This window comes from Heteronotia binoei, chromosome 10 (genome assembly GCF_032191835.1).
Source record: "Heteronotia binoei isolate CCM8104 ecotype False Entrance Well chromosome 10, APGP_CSIRO_Hbin_v1, whole genome shotgun sequence".
Classification (NCBI taxonomy): Eukaryota; Metazoa; Chordata; class Lepidosauria; order Squamata; family Gekkonidae; genus Heteronotia; species Heteronotia binoei.
In genome coordinates, this window is record NC_083232.1 from 44,271,040 (window position 1) to 44,288,855 (window position 17,816).

Consider the following 17,816-nt stretch of genomic DNA (forward strand, 5'->3'; position numbering starts at 1 on the left):
AGACCTTTGCAACATCTGGCTGGCTCTTGTGACCTGAAGGAGATTTCTGGTGAGCACACCACAGGAACTTCTGCTCTGCATGATGTGTCTGACTCGGAGAACTTGTCTGTCTGTCTGTGGAAGGAGACAGCGTCTTGACAACCTGAGAGATGATAACCAGCACCAGGCTGACCCAAGACGGAGGAATACCATGGATTTGCCGCCTCTGGTTCAAGCCCGGCCTTGGGCTTTTGATAGAAAAATTTTCCCAACCTACAAATAGGGACAGAACATTCTTGCTTTTTTTGCTTTGTATGAGCATATCTGTGTAGACCTGCAGGTTCCTCATAGGTACTATATGACAATCCTGAGATCATAATCTCTGGAAATTTAGCAGATTTTCTTGGGAATATGGCCCCACAAAACCTTGGGGACTATGACCGGTTTAAGACTTGGGGCCAGAGTATGTGAAGGAATGCTTTCTCCTCTATTGTCCAGACCACAACAAGAGCTGCCTCACAATCTTTGCGCAATGCATCTGTGTCTGCTTCCCTAATATTTTCAGGGGGCTCTTTCAGTAGCCAGTGTTTCATATTATACACTATAATTCAAAACGCTGAAGACTTTATAGGCAAAATTCACCAGTCACTGCCCACAAGCAATTCCCATTCATTTCACTGAGGTTTATGTGGGAATAACACTGTATGGATCTCACAGTTCTGAACCAGGAACATCTTAATCCAAAACTTGGTCTTTTGCAGTGCACTCCTAAACACAGTTATACCTTTCTAAGCACACTGTAGGCTCAGAAGGATACAATCTGCTTAAGATAGCATTGTCAGTCACAGGGCTTTATCAGCTTTACCTCCATACATGCATATTCAAATGCAAATGCATCTGTATGATTACATCTCAGCACAAATGACAGACTTTAAAGATTATCAGTATCCCTTACCAGGCTTTGGATATGGCGGAAACTCCCCCTTAAAGTATTCTCTTTCCAAAACATGAACAAAAAGAACCCCAGCAGAAGGATATACGTTCCGTTCAGAGTGCACTTTAGAAAGAATTGTGTACACTAAAAAGTAAAAGGAGAGACAGCAAATTAAAAAGGAAGGCACATCCAAAATACTGCCAAAAACACTGCAGTAGGGACATCATTTATGGGAAAGGGAAAACAGAAAATTAGATTGCTGTTAATTAGAGGTCACAAAGATGGCATTATTTACCAATAGGGCAAAAAAAAAAATCCTCTTTTTTATAGATGCAAACTGATCTTTAGCATTTCAAAAATGATACTAATGAAGAATAAATGTGTATTTTGTATATTGTAAAATATAATTGATACAAATGAATATAAATAGCATATGCTTATTATTGGCATGTTTTGATAACAAGAAAATTATTCCAATATTGCAGGATAGCCCAACCATACTTATTCAGAGGCATCTTATTAGTTTCAATCGGATTTATTTCCAAGTAAATATGCTTTGGACTGGAGTTTGAATTTGTTATAGTTAACATAAAAACATGACAAAAAGTTTTTGCTTGGACAGGAGATCTTTTAGAAGGCATTTGAGTGTTGTTATAATGTTTTCCTTGCTCTTGGTTGTTCAGTAGGCAAACAACTAGTCTCTCTGTACATTCTGTAAGCAAGGCCCTGGCATGGCACTTAGTTTAAGAACAGAAATGCCCCAATCCAGCAAGAACATCTGTTGACTGCATGCAAAGGAACACTACCAGCACAACTGCTGTGGTTATCAACTGACCATGGAAACTACCAGTTTAGTAACTGTGAAGACCTGAATCCAAGCCCCTTCCTTTGTTGCAGAAAAGATGGCTGAGCAGGTGGGTGCACATAGTAGCACCCAAACACTTCCTTGCCTTGCCTGCCTGCCTGTCTCTATATCAGGGCAACAATAAAACAGTCTGTATGGTAGAGAATGCATCTGTTCTGAATTACATCTCATATTCATCAACAGTGTCGTATCACCATTTAGCAACCAGTGTCCGAAATAGTCTTAATTTAATTTAAATCCTTTTCTGTGCTAGAGAGAGACTCCAGTCAGGCAGACCTATAGACCAAGAGCTGTTAAATATCAATTCTCACTTGAATAACTCTACAGATACAAAACAGGAGCAGTTTTAAAGGAACATTCTTTACGCACATAGGGGTGCCAAGTCCAACTAAGGAAATATCTGGGGACTTTGCAGGTGGAACCAGGAGACTTCGTGGTGGAGTCAGGAGCAAGGTTGTGACAAGCATGACTGAATTCCGAATGGCCATCACATTTAAAGGGACCACACTCCTTTCAAATGCCTTTCTTCCATTGGAAATAATGGAGGATGGGGGCACCTTCTTTTGGGGCTCATAGAACTGGACCCCTTGGTCCAATCTTGTTGAAACTTGGGTGTTTTTTTAGGAGAGACAACAGAAGTTAAGCCAAAAATTTGGTGCCTCTAGCTCAAAAAACAGCCCCATATACCTATGGATCCAGTACACCCTATGAGGACCAGTCTCCATAGTGTATAATGGAATGCCCAGCGGACATTCACCTCCCTCCACTTTCTGATAACCCTGAAGTAGGGGGAGAGCCTCCAACCAAGGGATTCCCTGCTCCCAACTGGGGATTGGCAACTCTATTTATCTAGAGTACAATCTATGACTACACTCTAAGCGAGAACATCCTACAGAACATTTATGAGGTCGTATGAGATGGCAGTCAAGGCCGTGAAGAAGAAGTACTTTGCGGCCAAGATTGCGTCTGCAAATTCGCGCCCGGCACAATTGTTTAAAATAATTGGACATTTAACTACACTGCCCCAGGGCAGACCAAACATTAGAGAATTAGAAATAGGCTGTGAGGCTTTTGCAAAAATTTTTGCAGACAAAATCACGTCGCTCCGCCAGGACCTGCCCATCACCTTAGATACAGTACATGAGCCCGAGGCCCCATGCCTGTCTTCTGATTTAACTCTGGATCATTTCGACCCGCTCAGCCTGGAGGAGGTTGACGGAATTCTCTCCTCTGTGCTCCCCACAACTTGCGATTTGGACCCATGCCCCTCCTGGCTAATTAAATCCTGCCTGAGGGAGCTTGAATGTCCTCTACGGGACATCATAAATAGATCCCTCTCGGAGGGGCGCTTTCAATAATCCCTGAAAGAGGCTTTGGTCCGACCCCTCTTGAAAAAAAGTACAGCAGACCCGGCCGAATTGGCAAACTACCGACCGGTCTCTAATTTACCGTTTTTAGGTAAAATAATAGAGAGGGCAGTAGCGTCGCAGTTGCAGAGCTTTCTGGATGACGCTTCCATCCTAGACCCTTGCCAGTCCGGCTTTCGCCCGGATTATGGGATGGAGACAGTACTGGTTGCCCTGGTAGATGATCTCCAACGGCACCTGGATCGGGGCGGTGTGGTGGTGCTGATGTTGTTAGATCTGTCGGCCGCGTTCGACACGGTCGACCATCGGCTACTGACCCGCCGCCTCGCCGATATAGGGGTGAGGGGGTCTGCCTTACAATGGCTCTCCTCCTTCCTCGAGGATCGGGGACAAAGGGTGGCAATTGGTGGCGAGCGGTCCTGGAGGCGCACACTGGATTGTGGAGTGCCTCAAGGGGCAGTTCTCTCACCAATGTTATTCAATATCTATATGCGCCCTCTTGCCCAGATTGCCAGGAGATATGGACTTGGGTGCCATCAATATGCAGATGACACCCAACTCTATCTGCTGATGGACGGCCGGCCTGACTGCGTCCCTGAAAATTTAGACCGGGCCTTGCAGGATATGGCAATGTGGTTCAGGGGGAGCAGGCTGAAACTGAATCCAGCGAAGACAGAAGTCCTTTGTCTGGGTCGGGGCGCCCAGGAAGGGGAAATACCTCTCCCAGTCTTCAACGGGGCACCGCTGAAAGCGGCGCACCGGGTTAGGAGTCTGGGAGTTTTACTGGAGCCTTCATTATCAATGGAGGCCCAGATTGCAGCCACTGCCAAGTCAGCCTTTTTCCACCTGAGGCGGGCAAGGCAGTTGGCTCCCTTCCTGGAGCGCCAAGATCTGGCAACGGTACTTCACGCAACGGTCACCTCGAGACTGGATTATTGTAATGCCCTCTACATGGGGCTGCCTCTGTACCGAACCTGGAAGCTGCAGCTGGTGCAGAACGCAGCGGCCAGACTGTTGCTGGGGCTCCCTAAATGGGAGCACATACAGCCTGGACTGCGTGAGCTGCACTGGCTGCCAGTTATATACCGGGTTCGTTACAAAGTGCTGGTCATTACCTTTAAAGCCCTATATGGTCGAGGACCTGTCTACCTTAGGGACCGTCTCTCCCCATATGAACCCCAGAGAGCACTGAGGTCAGCTGGAAAAAACTTGTTGACCACCCCCGGACCAAGAGAGGTGAAGCTGCAATGCACCCACAATCGGGCCTTCTCCTCTGTAGCCCCGAACCTATGGAACCAACTTCCAGAGGAAATGCGGGCCCTGCGGGACCAGGAACAATTCCGCAGGGCCTGCAAGACCTTCCTCTTCCAACTGGCTTTCACTGACGAAGAAAGAAATTGCTAATGATTACCGCCATCATAAAAGAACAAATAGCATTAGCACTTCTATCAATTTAATTAATGAATTTTAAACTTATCAGAATTTTTAATGTTAATGTTTAATGTTAAATGTAACTTTGTCTTTTGTATAATGGAAATTTGAATGATGTTGTTAGCCGCCCTGAGCCTGCTCCGGCGGGAAGGGCGGGATATAAATAAAATTATCTAATCTATCTAATCTAATACATCCTCCTAAACCCATGGACTTCAATGATTGGGATATCACTGTTAATCTTTGATTATGCCTCCAGCTGTCTAATATTAAGATTTTGTGTTTTAGAACTGCAAACACAAAACTGAGATCAAGGAGAAGCAAAGTATCAATTGCCTTTTAAAAGTTCAACACTCAAAGTCTAGTGTTAGTAAGCAGCATTTCACAAGTGCTAGTACAATTAGGCTGTTTCAATAAATCTTTTTCAACAGGAAACAAACTTCCTCTTCCTTGTGCCTTAGGACAGGGGTGGCCAATGGTAGCTCTCCAGATGTTTTTGCCTACAACTCCTATCAGCCCCAGTCAGCATGGCCAATGGCTGGGGCTGATGGGAGTTGTAGGCAAAAAACATCTGGAGAGCTACCACTGGCCACCCCTGCCTTAGGAGATATCCAACTGAGCTTCTTCAGTCATTGTTCCACTGAGAGTGGATGGGCTCTAGGCACCAATGACTGGGCTCAAGAGAAAATAGATGATGCCTGAATCAAGTAAATTCACTCTTTATTATGAACTATACTCATCTTTTCCTATGGCACCGCAGGATCTTATTTAATGTCCTGTATCTACCATAACAGATTCGGAATGGTATAGTACAGCCCAGACTTGCCAGAACTTAGAAACTAAACAGAGTTAGTACTTGGATGGGAGACCATCAAGGAAGATTTTGCAGAAGAAAGCAAGGGCAAACCACCTCTGCTTCTTACTTGCCTTGAAACCCTATGGGGTTATCATAAATCAACTGTGACTTGACGTGTCCCCAATAACAACATAGAATTACATACTATTCAGTGTACTAACAAATGTGGCCCATATTGTTAAGTCTATATTCCTGATTATCTGGTCCATCTTGATAATTACCTAATTCCTGTCATTCTTATCAAAGCTAAAATTCAATATTAAATGCAACAGAGGTACTCACTCCACGGCTTGCACAGAGCCACTTTTGCCATTAAAAAGGTAAAGGTAGGCCTCTGTGCAAACACCAGTCCTTTCCAACTCTGGGGTGACATTGCTTTCACAACGTTTTCACAGCAGTCTTTTTATGGGGTGGTTTGCCATTGCCTTCCCCAGTCATCTACACTTTCCCCTTTCCTACAGTCATCTGGGTACTCATTTTACCAACCTCGGAAGGATGTATCGTTCCAATTTTAATATATGTGCTGCCGAAGCGAGCACATCCAACCTCGGAAGGATGGAAGGCTGAGTCAACCTCGAGCCGGCTATCTGAACCCAGCTTATGCCAGGATCAAATTCAGGTTGTGAGCAGAGCTTAGGACTGCAGTATTGCAGCTTTACCACTCTGCACCATGGGGCTTCTGCAATTTTGCAATTACCATCAACCAAAAGAGTCAGATTTACTTCCCTGACATGAGGCCTGACCTCAGGGAGGTTCACACCAGGTTCCTCTGATGGTGGCTGGAAACAACCTGTCAACCACATGCGCACCAGACAAGGTTCCTACCCACTTCCCTAAAACATGGGGCAGATGCCACACTGGGGAATTGTGCTCAGAATTATCACAAGGGATATGTCAAAAAACCACATGTGGTTCCCAAGCCACTGAGTATCACTGCTGTAGAGTTATCTGTGATCATATCAAAGGAATCAAAGAAGTATCCAGGAATGATTTCAGGGTATGACTGGTTATACATTGTGTACAATAGGGACAGTTCAGATTTTTGGCATGCTGGCCAATGGTGCAACACAATTAACATGCATGCCTGCATGCAAATGTGAGGATACAGCACTGCAGTCCCCATATCACTTGACAAGATCAGCCTTGCTCTGTATTTGCAATGCTGTTGTAAGAAGACCTCAACCAGCACTGGTACAAACAAGATTCACTGCTAATGGGTCAGTGAAAAAGTTAGTGCAAGTGTACACAAACTCACAGACTATTTAGCTAGTGAATTAATTAGTACTCTGCTTATCACTTTTCCTACCTGGAACTGATGAGATGTAATAGAGGCTGGTCTCTATATGTGCCTCTCACCTCTTCTGTCTGTTCTTCCTTGTAATTTTAATTAGCCCTTCATTTCTACAGCATCAAGACAATTATATCGCTTCCAATGTCATTGCTCAGTCACCAGCATCATTCTACTGCCATCATCAATATCATTGTAAGGAGCAATGGTTTCTAACAGAACATTTTCTTCCTGTTATGATAGCATGATATCAAGAGATCCAACAGCAGACAGGGAGTGTTACTCCACTTTGCCTACTGTTAAATAACTCAGATGGTACAGATGGCTATGGTCTCTAACAAATCTTGCAATATTTACCAGTGAAAAATGGAACATATGGCCTTTTCAATATTATGGGGAGGAATATACACCTTTTCCATAGTTATTATGACTTTCACCACCAGAAACACTAAGTTATACTGTAGCTAGTAGCAAACAGATCCAAAATAAATAGCTTTAAAAGATGACTCATGGTCCTGGGCATCTAAAAGCTTTGTAAAGTTATAGTATCACAGTAAACTGGAGTATTCTTATTTTATTTTATCTTATCTTATTTTATTAATATTCTGCCTTTCACAATGGGACCCAAAGTGGCTGGGATCCAAACCTGCAAGGTAGGTTAGGCTGAGCATGTGTAGACTAGCCCAAGGTCACCCAGCAAGCTTTTACGCCACAAGTAGGGATTCGACCCTGGGTTTCCCAGATGCTAGCCTGACACTTTAGCTACTACAAAATGCTGAATATTTTGCTTCCTTTATACCTTGGCTGATCCCAATATTTAAATAATCATCAATAGTACATTATGCAAATAGCCACAAATGTAATATATTTACTGCACCCAGCAGATTGCAAATGTTTCAAATAGCCATCAATAACAGGAAATACGCAGTCCTTCACACAAACACAACCTTTATTTTGAGCAACGAACTGTAACTGGACATTTGGTCAAAAACAAAAGATTAGAACAAAGGAAATATTTAAAATTTAGAAGATTAGAAAACTATACGATTCTCACTTACCTCCAGGTTATACTGGGGTGGATCCCACCATCCTCCAAGTAGCCTTCCTTCAGCCTAAGTCACCGTCCTTCATCCTTGAGTAGCTTTTCCTCCAGCAGAAGGGCTACTTAATTCAGAGGAAGACTCCTTAGACTGGAGGAAAGCTTCAGACTTTGGCCAAAAGGACAAGTAGAATACAAATATTTTAATAAATAAATGGCCTGTGGAGCCATAGGAGATGGGGAGGATTTACCCCATTGTTAGTAAGATACATATAGCTGGTGTATTAATGTGTAATATTCAAAGCAGAGGCGATTAATCCCAAACATTTGCAGCCTAAACTCACCATTCTTCCCAGCAGCCTTTGTGCTGCTGCTAACATAACTCTTGACTTGCTTAGTCTTCCATTTAACTGTTCCATTTATGCCGTCAGTAGAGTGTAACAAAAAAGCTTTCCAAAATAAGACAGATGCAAGAAGACAAAGGAATTAATATCATATTAACAGTTTCGCAGCGATCAAAGGCCACTTTGAAGACTGGACACTTTTCAGCTTCAGAGCATGCCATACAGAACATAACAATTTTAAAATATGATTTACATGAAATCATTTAAGGTATTTTCAAATGAATGTGTACTACCAATTCTGATTCAGAAACATCTTAATAAAGGATTTTTCTTTTAGTTTTCCTTTTTTCTTTATTGATACAATATGGGCAGAATTTCTAAACCGGTATTCAACAGGGTCAATGTGGATGAAATTTCCTTATAAAGAAAATAGGAATAAGAAAATCTGGGATGAATGAAAGTGATTTTGCTTGGAGACCTTTATATTAGATAGATAGATAGATAGATAGATAGATAGATAGATAGATAGATAGATAGATAGATAGATAGATAGATAGATAGATAGATAGATAGATGATAGATAGATGATAGATAGATGATAGATAGATGATAGATAGATGATAGATAGATAGATAGATAGATAGATAGATAGATAGATAGATAGATAGATAGATAGATAGATAGATAGAATGGCATCCCCTCCTTTTTAATATTTCCACATACTATTTTTTCAACCACTAGTGTGATGGAAGGACTGGATCAAGTTCAATAGCTATATTTTACTTCAAAGGTCTGGAGACAGAATAAGCTATAAATGCAAGAGAATTCATATGCAGAGTGTATTGTTTTTACTTATTTATTCAGGAACTTGTTATGCTGCCTCTCCAGAGAACCTGCCTGAGGCAACTTTGTTCTTGGGATCTAACAGTAATCAGGATAGAAAGTGAAAATTCTCATACTCAAAGACTATTCTAGTTTAAATTTTCCAAGTACAGTCACATTATTTTTCTGAACTAGGATCACTATTCACGCTTTTAAAAATGTTTTTGAAACCTGTTATGAACTCTGCTAGTCTTACACGTCACTAATAATAAAATGTACATTGTTTTGTTGTTGTTTTTAAATATTTAAACTAAACACATGAAAATGTGGTTTTTAAAAAATATTTAGATTAAACACATGAGAAATCATGTATTTAAGGAGAGGCACACAGTCTAAAATAAGTAAACAAAAATCACATGCTAAAATCTTTGCAATTTAAACCAGAACTGGTTTATGGTGTGAAACATAATGCATAAGAAATACAGAAATAAGATAAGATTCGCTAACAGGGAGGGAGAAAAAAATTGGCCTTTAGCTTTGCATTTCTTCAAAAATACAGAACTCACTAGGTACCTTTTCAAAAGCTGCAGTGGTTGGAATCTCTCCCCACTACTAGTGATGCTGCCTGAGCTCTCATAGATAAAACCAACTGAGCTGAGAGAGTAAAAATCTGCCGCTTCCTTATCATACACATAATGCTAGAATGATTCCTCTATCAGTGCTTTAATGGACACCAGAAAGCCCAAGAAAAGATATTTATTGTTTATTATTAAATATGATTTTACACGGTCCCCTCCTGCAGAAACTATTTTAGGGTGGCATACAACATAATATGCTGCCTGCAGGGCTTTTTTTTTAGCAGGAATGAACAGGAACGCAGTTCCAACTGGCTTGGTGTCAGAGGGTGTGGCCTAATATGCAAATGAGTTTCTGCTGGGCTTTTAATTTTTTTTAAAAAGCCCTGATATGCTGTAAAAACATAGTAAAACACTTCTTAGTCCACTTAAATCAACGGGCTTAGAAGAGCATAACTCTCCACAGATTCCACTGTAACATACTCAAATTGCTTCTTGATTATCCTGCTAAATTACCTCTGTATTAAATTTAATTTCTCTTCACAAACTCCATCTATCCAAATTAGGATGGAATATTTATTTACTTCATTTATACTTTGACTTTCCCCCCCACTATGGACCAATTCATCCACCCTCACATGAATTTGCTAATAACAGTAACTACATTTACAATTGGGGCGAGGGGAGTCCAGAGGCACACTGAAGACTAACCATCTTATTTCAATATGAGCTTTCATGAGTCAGAGCTTTACTTCTTTAGATATGTGAAGAGAAAAACATTTTGAAATTAACTGTAGGAGGGAGTTGTGTGAGCAAAATAGCCTTGGTGAACAATAGTGGAGAAATAAACTGACTTCCTATGGTGCAAATCACTGGTTCAAATGGAACAGAAGTAGTATTCTGGTGGAAAGACAGAAAGCTGTTTGCTTTACATAAACAAACCATTGGGATGGGGATTTAAAAGAAACTTTACTAAAGAGATCATAGCATCTTCTTTGGTAAGAGGGAGTAAACGGCTGCATAAATACTAAAACATAGTACATGTAGGCAGTACTCTATCTCTGATTATTGGGGTAGCATTTTTATGCATTGCACTTTTAAACACTGTTGTTTTTTTAATGGATACCACTTGGAATCCTGCAGTGCAGAGAAAAGCAGGGCACAAGGGTGTTTTCTTTTAAAAGTTTTAAAGGGTTTTTTTTTAAAAAAAAATAACCATTCTGGAGGGGTAGGACTTCTGTTTATAGCAATAATGGTACCATAAGCCCATTCAACAGACATTAGGAACTCTAGCATAATCAATCACCATCCGCATAGCACTTGAATGCAAAATAGTTGTGCTTGAGAGAATCCCCAAACTCTTATAGGATGCAGTGAGATAGGATTGTGCTACCAGTACCAGGAGGTACACTGGTACCTCCATGGTACCGACATCCTCACAAAACTCATTCTCAGGTACTATTTTATCCTCAAGAAGGGCCTTAAAATTAGTACACTGTCAACAGAGTTTCAATGAAAAATAATTCCTAGCCAATATAGAAGAGAAAACAACTGAATGAACACACAGTTTCATGTGAAACGGCCTCAAAACCAGTTTAGCACAAGCTCTGCAATTTCCCCCCAAAAAAGGTTTTTCCAAAACTTGCCACCCTTCAGAAAGAAGGAACTCAACCTGAATGCATAAGTTTGATATCTGCCACTGGGCTACAGTCTCTCCGGTAGATATTTCCAGATATCCTCCCGCACATATTTCCTAATCTTTATTATTATTATTCCACTAAACTCATACAATATGGTGTCCTTAATGTTAGGCATCAAAATAAAGAGGCACCATAGTTTAAAACAAGAGCACAGTTTAATAAATCCAGTTTAAATCCTGGGGAGGAACGGTGGCTTAGTGGTAGAGCATCTGCTTGGGAAGCAGAAGGTCCCAGGTTCAATCCCTGGCATCTCCAAAAAAAGGGTCCCGGAAAATAGGTGTGAAAAACCTCAGCTTGAGACCCTGGAGAGCCACTGCCAGTCTGAGGCGACAATACTGACTTTGATGGACCCAGGGTCTGATTCAGTATAAGGCAGCTGCATATGTTCATGTTCATATTTTCACTGTCTACAGCTGCAGCAACATCCTTTCTCCTTATTCCTGCTCACACCAAGTCCTGGAGTAGACCAGAGAAGTCAAAAAATTGGCCAAGATTCAATTACACGGCTGTCAAAATACCACAAGTATGTACACAAGGGCTGCTTTTATGGTCTTCCATGCCTCCATGATTTCCCAGTTCTTCCTGGTATAATGAAACTATCACTGGACTACTCAACCAAGATTGGTTCATGCTCCCTGTCTATCATGCCACTCTCACTGCCTGTCCTATTCACATACTTTCAGAGAGTTTTGGTGGGATTGCAGCAGCAATGTAGACATTCTGTGGATGACTCTGACAAGACAGAGGTGAAAGAAGACAGCATTCTTGAAAATACTGCAGTCTGAAAACTTGACATGCTGGATCAGGCCAAAAAATCCATGCAATCTGGCATGTGATACTAGTGCTCATACAGACGCCTTTTGAATCCCACAAGAGAGGCTTGGTGGAGATAACTATTACCTGTCCCTAGTCTTAGGTAATCACAGGTAATCTACCTCTAAACATGGAGGTTCCAACTATAATTGTTAAGAGGCATTAGCAGACCTCTCATTTATGATTTTTTTTGTAAGCATAGTCATGGCAGAGCAAAGATTCTTTGTGAAATATAGGGGAAATCATAAGCTTGTGAAGGGTTTGGATCCCTTCATTTGAGCAGAGGGCCCCAGCTGTCCTTTCAGAAGTGAAGAAAGGAGGGGATAGGTTTGAGCTCTGTAGGGCTTGCTGAGTGAGAAACAGTGATGATGAACAGGTGCTCTCAGTGCAGAAACTGGCATGCTGCTTTTTCTTTGTATACATGTGAATATTCTGGCTCTCAGAGAACAAAACAAATGTGTGATCACTCTGAACTATACCTCTCTAGCCTTTGCTTGTTTGATCTCTGAAAGTTCTCCAGCACCGCTATTTTACAGTTCTATCCTGGTTATTCAAAGATGAGTCCCATAAATTAAACTGAAATTTCTTACAAATAGGATTACTACATTAGGGTCTAACTGTCCTTGAAAACCATTATTTCAAGTCCAGAATCCAAAAAAGCAGGCACAGGAGGAGGACATCTTGGAAAGCCCTACATTATCTGGGACCTGCATACCACTAGGACCGCCCCTTCTTGTATCCCCCCCCTCTCAAGAGCACTATGCTAACAAAATAAAAACCTACTGATAGTTCCTGGGCTGAGAAACATCAAATTAGCCTCCACCAGAGCCAGAGCTTTTTCTGCCCTGGCCCTGGGCTGGTAGAATGCTCTCCCAGCTGAAATTTGAGCCTGCAAAACAGAGCTGTTCCACCAGGCCTATGGCCAAGGCCCTTGACAAAGAAGAATAAAAACTCTTTCTGATGGGCCCCCTGCTGCTCTCCTTTCTGGTCTTCCTCCAGTATTAGCAAGACTAAATTCTTCTGATGAGCCCGCCTTGGCGGGGAGGGCAGGATATAAGTGGAATAAAATAAATAAATAAATTGCAATTTTAGATATTATTGTAAGCATATGTCATCTGTTGTTATCATTAATAATTTAATACTGAGTTCTTAAAAATTGTTTAAATTCCTTTAATTAATTTATGATTGTATTACAATATGTTGTTACTCGCCCTGAGCCACGCACTAGCAGAAAAGGACAAGTCAGAAATCGAACTAATAAATAAATAATAAATAAATAGAGAAGATGCAGACAAAATGAAGGTTAAGCATCATCTCCCATTTTGGCTGCTTCCCTATTCCCAATTCCCCTCTTTCTTAATTGGCTTTGTTTTAAAACATCGCTATATAGCTCTATGGTGATGGAAAGTGCCACTAAGTCATAGCTGGCAAACCCATAGGGTTTCCAAGGCAAGGTACAAATAAAGGTGGTTTGCTATTGCTTGCTTCTGCGCGGCAACCCCAGACTTCCTTGGTGGTCTCCTATCCAAATACTAACCAGGGCCAACTCTGTTATCTTCCAAGATCTGATGAGATCAGCCTAGTCTTAGACATCCAGGTCAGGGCCACAACTCTATTGCTTGTGTTAAGTGCCATCAAGTTGCTTCCAATTTATGGCCTCCAGATCATTAGCAGCCTTATTCAGGTCTTGCAGACTGAGAACTGTGGCTTCCTTGACTGAGTCAATCTACAGCTCTATTAGACCTACTAAAAGGTAACATCAGCTTCTCTGTTAGGAATGGGAATTAACTTCTACATCTAGGATTGCCAGTCTCCAGATGTGGCAGAGACCAACTCCCCTGGAGAAAATGGCTGCTTTGAAGCATGGACTCTATGGCATACCATGCTGAGGCCCTTCCCCTCCCCAAACACCACCCTCTCCCATATCCACCCCCAAAGTCTCCAGGTATTTTCCAACAAGGATCTGACAACCCTATCTACATCTTCAAGAAGACTGCTCCTATATAGAAATGACAATAATTTCATCTCCCAGACATGTTTTTGGAACTATGTTTTGGCAGTAAAATTATCTGGACTCCCCCCCCCCCCCTTACAGAATTGCTCCTGCTAAAAGGGGATAGTTTACAAACTATTCTGCATACTCCGGAAAGTTGCCAGGTTAGTCTGCTGAGGTTAAAAACAAAAGATTTATGGCACCTTGAAGACTAACAGTGCTGTCTTAAGAACCCTTTCCTGGAAGTAAGCCCCATTGATAGACTGCAGTAGGACTGTGAGGAGACTTGTTTAAGACTGCACTGTGACAGATAGACTGAGGCATAAACTGTGTAGTCTGCAGAAGCTTGAGTCATAATGAATCTGTTAGTCATTCACTTACCACAAGAATTTTATTTCCATTATTTTGCAGTGGCCAGCACACTTTACAGAACCTCAAGTCCCTGAAAATCACTTACTTTCATCACCACTGTAAAGGTCTCAAACTCTCTGGCTCTAGTGCTCCACCTATACCACAATAACAAACTTCAAGATCACAGTGCCATGTACTTTTCAACCAAGCATTTGTAGATAGACTACATGTGGATTTTCAGTTCTATTAGTCTTTGCAAGGACTGCATCCCTTACAAAGAGCTTCCATAGCATTTTTCTGCTTCAAAGCTAGACTTACTTACACCGTAGCAGGGGCACCTGGGATACTATTAGGACACTAGCAAACTAAAATTTGTACTGTTTCATGAGGTACGAAAAAAAGACTAAGAAGATAAAAAGAGCTAAAATAAATTTGTATAAATGTTTGAATCTTGCTTTGAAATTGTACATGTAGGTTAATCAGAAGGGAAAGGACTGAGTTTAGTGATGATTATGAGAACCTCTGCAATATTACAGAAACATATTAAGCATACGTTTTTAAGAAGATAAAGACTATGCTACACTGCAGGAAACAAAACAACCTGGTGAGATTCAGAATATGAGATTCCATCCTAAAGCCAGTTATACCTGTGCAGTTACACCTATTCACTCCAGCGGGTTCAGAGGAATGCAACATAGTTTAGGGCTGTACTGTCAGCAAGCCATTACACCTATGAAAATCTTACATTTGGATTCCCTTCAAGAGGCACCCTGGACAACTCCATCCTACCCAAATGGGTATGCTTCTATAACGTGTGGTTTCCAGATCACCTTCCACATGTATGAAGCCAGCTGTGTTCCAATGTCATCAAGTTTACTTTTCACGATCTACTGGAAATACTGTTACAGCTATCAGCGGCACATGTATCTAGCTTTCTGGACATGACAGAAAATTATCTCAATATTTAGTGATTTTCTTTAAAGTAAATTATCTGACTTGTCAATATTTACAATGATGAGGAGAATGCTAGGAAAGGTAGTAAGTAGTCCTACCTTCTCTTCTATAACTAGGAGCCTTTGGGGAAGGAGGGTTATGCCTTTCTGAAGAGCTGAACTTTTCTCTTCCCTTCACTCCCACCATCAAGCCCTTTGTTTTATTCCTAGCAGCTCCTGATCAGAAGCAACAATGATAACTGGAATGGGAAATCCTTCCCATTTGTTGTTGCAGACAAAGTGTTTCCCTTGGCAGAGTCTCAAGTCTTTAGACAATGTTTATTATACACAAATCACACAGCACCTTCAGCTTTCTGCTTTTTGATTTAGCTGAACTATAATATTTGTAGTTCTAATTAAATTACCAATTTTTTTAAAAAAATGCCTTATTGATTGCAGCTTAAAGACATAATATGAAGAAATGGGTATTCATTCATTAACATATAAAGATTTAGATGCCTTGGGGGGGTTTGGCTCTGAATATGTAACATTTTCATAATATGTAAGCAGCGATTACTAAACAAATATGCACAGATCACAAACGTTATTCACCTGCAGGGGCAAGTAAAAATGCCAGTAATATAGTCCTAGACTATTGGAAAAACAGAAGGCAACTCTTCACTTCACTACTTCGCTTTTCTAACGTGCCGCCCTCTGAATTCCTTCTGTGCATTTTCTCAAAAAGCTCACCTCCGCTTCCTCTGCCGCCCAGACGCTTTGCAACACCGCGCGTTTGCCCCACCAGGCATTTAGACACGATAATGAAAGGCTACCTCCTTTTCAATTGCCCAGGCTTGGGTCCTCATAACCAAAGATCCCCTGTGAATGCCTAGATGGGGAGGAGCAACACGCGTGCACCGCTACTGGGTGGCCAGCAGCAATGCAAGATCCTGGCAGTCCCTATCACAGGCATGCTTGCCGAGACACCCGAATACACACAACCTATTCCTGCTCCAGCCTGGGGGAGAGGAAATCCCACTGCAGCCAGCCAGCCAGCCAGGGGCAGACGATGCCATGATGAGCCTATTATAGCGTCCTCTTTCCCGCCCGCCCGCCTTCCTCTCCTCTGCCGAGGTTCAGGAACTCCCCTAACAAACCTCCCCGGCTATTGGCTCGGGGAATGGGGCGCTCACAGGCTGAGGCAGGGAAATCTAGGGCGGCGTTGTGCGAAGGGAGGCGAGCGACCGCTAACACCCCCCCCCCCCCCAGCAGAGATGTCGCTGAAGGAGAGCGAGACTGTGAGGAAGGGGCTCTCCCAGGCCGTAGCCGGAGGATGCGCAGTGCAAGGCAGCCGGGGGCCGCCGCCTGCCGCGCCCCGCCGGGGAGGGGGCTCCGCAGAGAGACCAACCTGTCAGCAGGAGGGTGGTGAAGGCGGCTCCGCTGCGCCTGCTGTGGGACTGGGACCAGGAGCCCGCTCCACAGCGCGGCATGGCTTCCCGCTGCCGCCGCCGCCGCTGCTCCTCCTCCGGCCGCCGCTGCATCCCCCGCCCGCCTGCTCGCTCGCTCCCCGCCCGACATAGCAGCAGCATCCCTCCCTCCCTCCTCTCGCCTGTAGAGACCGTCTCTATGGCAGCACGAAGGGAAGGGCGGGCGGGCGGGAACAGGCCTGGCCTGCTCGCTTTACAGAGGGGACTGTCTGTGAGGGCTGGGTGCCTTTGCCTTCGCCTTTTGGAGCGGGCGGGAGCCGGCAGGCCCCTCCTGCAGAGGCAGCATGGCAGCTTCCCGCTCCCCATTTGAGCCGCAGCCAGTTCCATTCCACAGGCTCGAGGTGGGCCAAGAAAGGTTAAGCATTCAGAAAACAGAAGGCCAGAGGCACCGAAAAGTCTAACAACCCAGATGCCAACTTTGCTGCCACAGACAACCCCATCACTGGACCTAACAACATCAACTAGGCATCTCAGGTTCATTCACTTGCTCCTCTTCTAAAACGTTGCATATGCTATTAAATGCCAACAGTCGTTCCGTTCTTTGTAGGGCAAACAGGTCAAACCCCTAACCCAAAGCATAAATGGACACAAATCTGACATCAAGAATCATAAGGCTGAGAACACTTCAGCTTTCCAGGACATTCAGTGGGTGACCTCAAAGTAGCTGTTTTATTGCAAAGGAACTTCAGGAAACAGACTGGAAAGAGGAACTGCTGAATTACAAGGTATGAACAACATTTGGAACCATAAAAACTCAAGGACTTAACAGGGATATCTCATTAAATATGCTAATCTCATTTTGGTCCTTACATCTGTATTTTCACAAAGAAGAGCTATACATCCTCGTTTATTGTGTTTCTTATTTGGAATAGTGGCTATGAAGTGTATTTCTCTGGTCTGGGGACAGAGAGACATAACACTGCACGACCAAAAGGATGCTTTTAGTTAACCTCCATGTTTGAGAGGAGATGGATGGAACATAACAGGGTCTCAGTTAATTACTCTCAGCATTCCACAATTAAGGGTGCATTTACATATCA

The 17,816-nt window shown here is 42.7% G+C and overlaps 1 protein-coding gene across 5 annotated transcripts in view; it reads right to left on the reverse strand.

The window, feature by feature from the left end:
* The window catches only part of SGCE (sarcoglycan epsilon), a 39,656-nt gene extending 22,783 nt beyond the window's left edge, over positions 1–16,873 (reverse strand). For all 5 annotated transcript variants that reach the window (XM_060248516.1, XM_060248519.1, XM_060248518.1 and 2 more), the window contains exons 1-2: positions 16,698–16,873; positions 935–1,057 (exon numbers count right to left, since the gene is read on the reverse strand). In XM_060248516.1, coding sequence (XP_060104499.1) covers positions 935–1,057; positions 16,698–16,830 — 256 coding nt within the window. In that variant the 5' untranslated portion in view covers positions 16,831–16,873. The remainder of the gene's footprint in view (positions 1–934; positions 1,058–16,697) is intronic.
* Between the last annotated feature and the right edge of the window lie 943 nt (positions 16,874–17,816).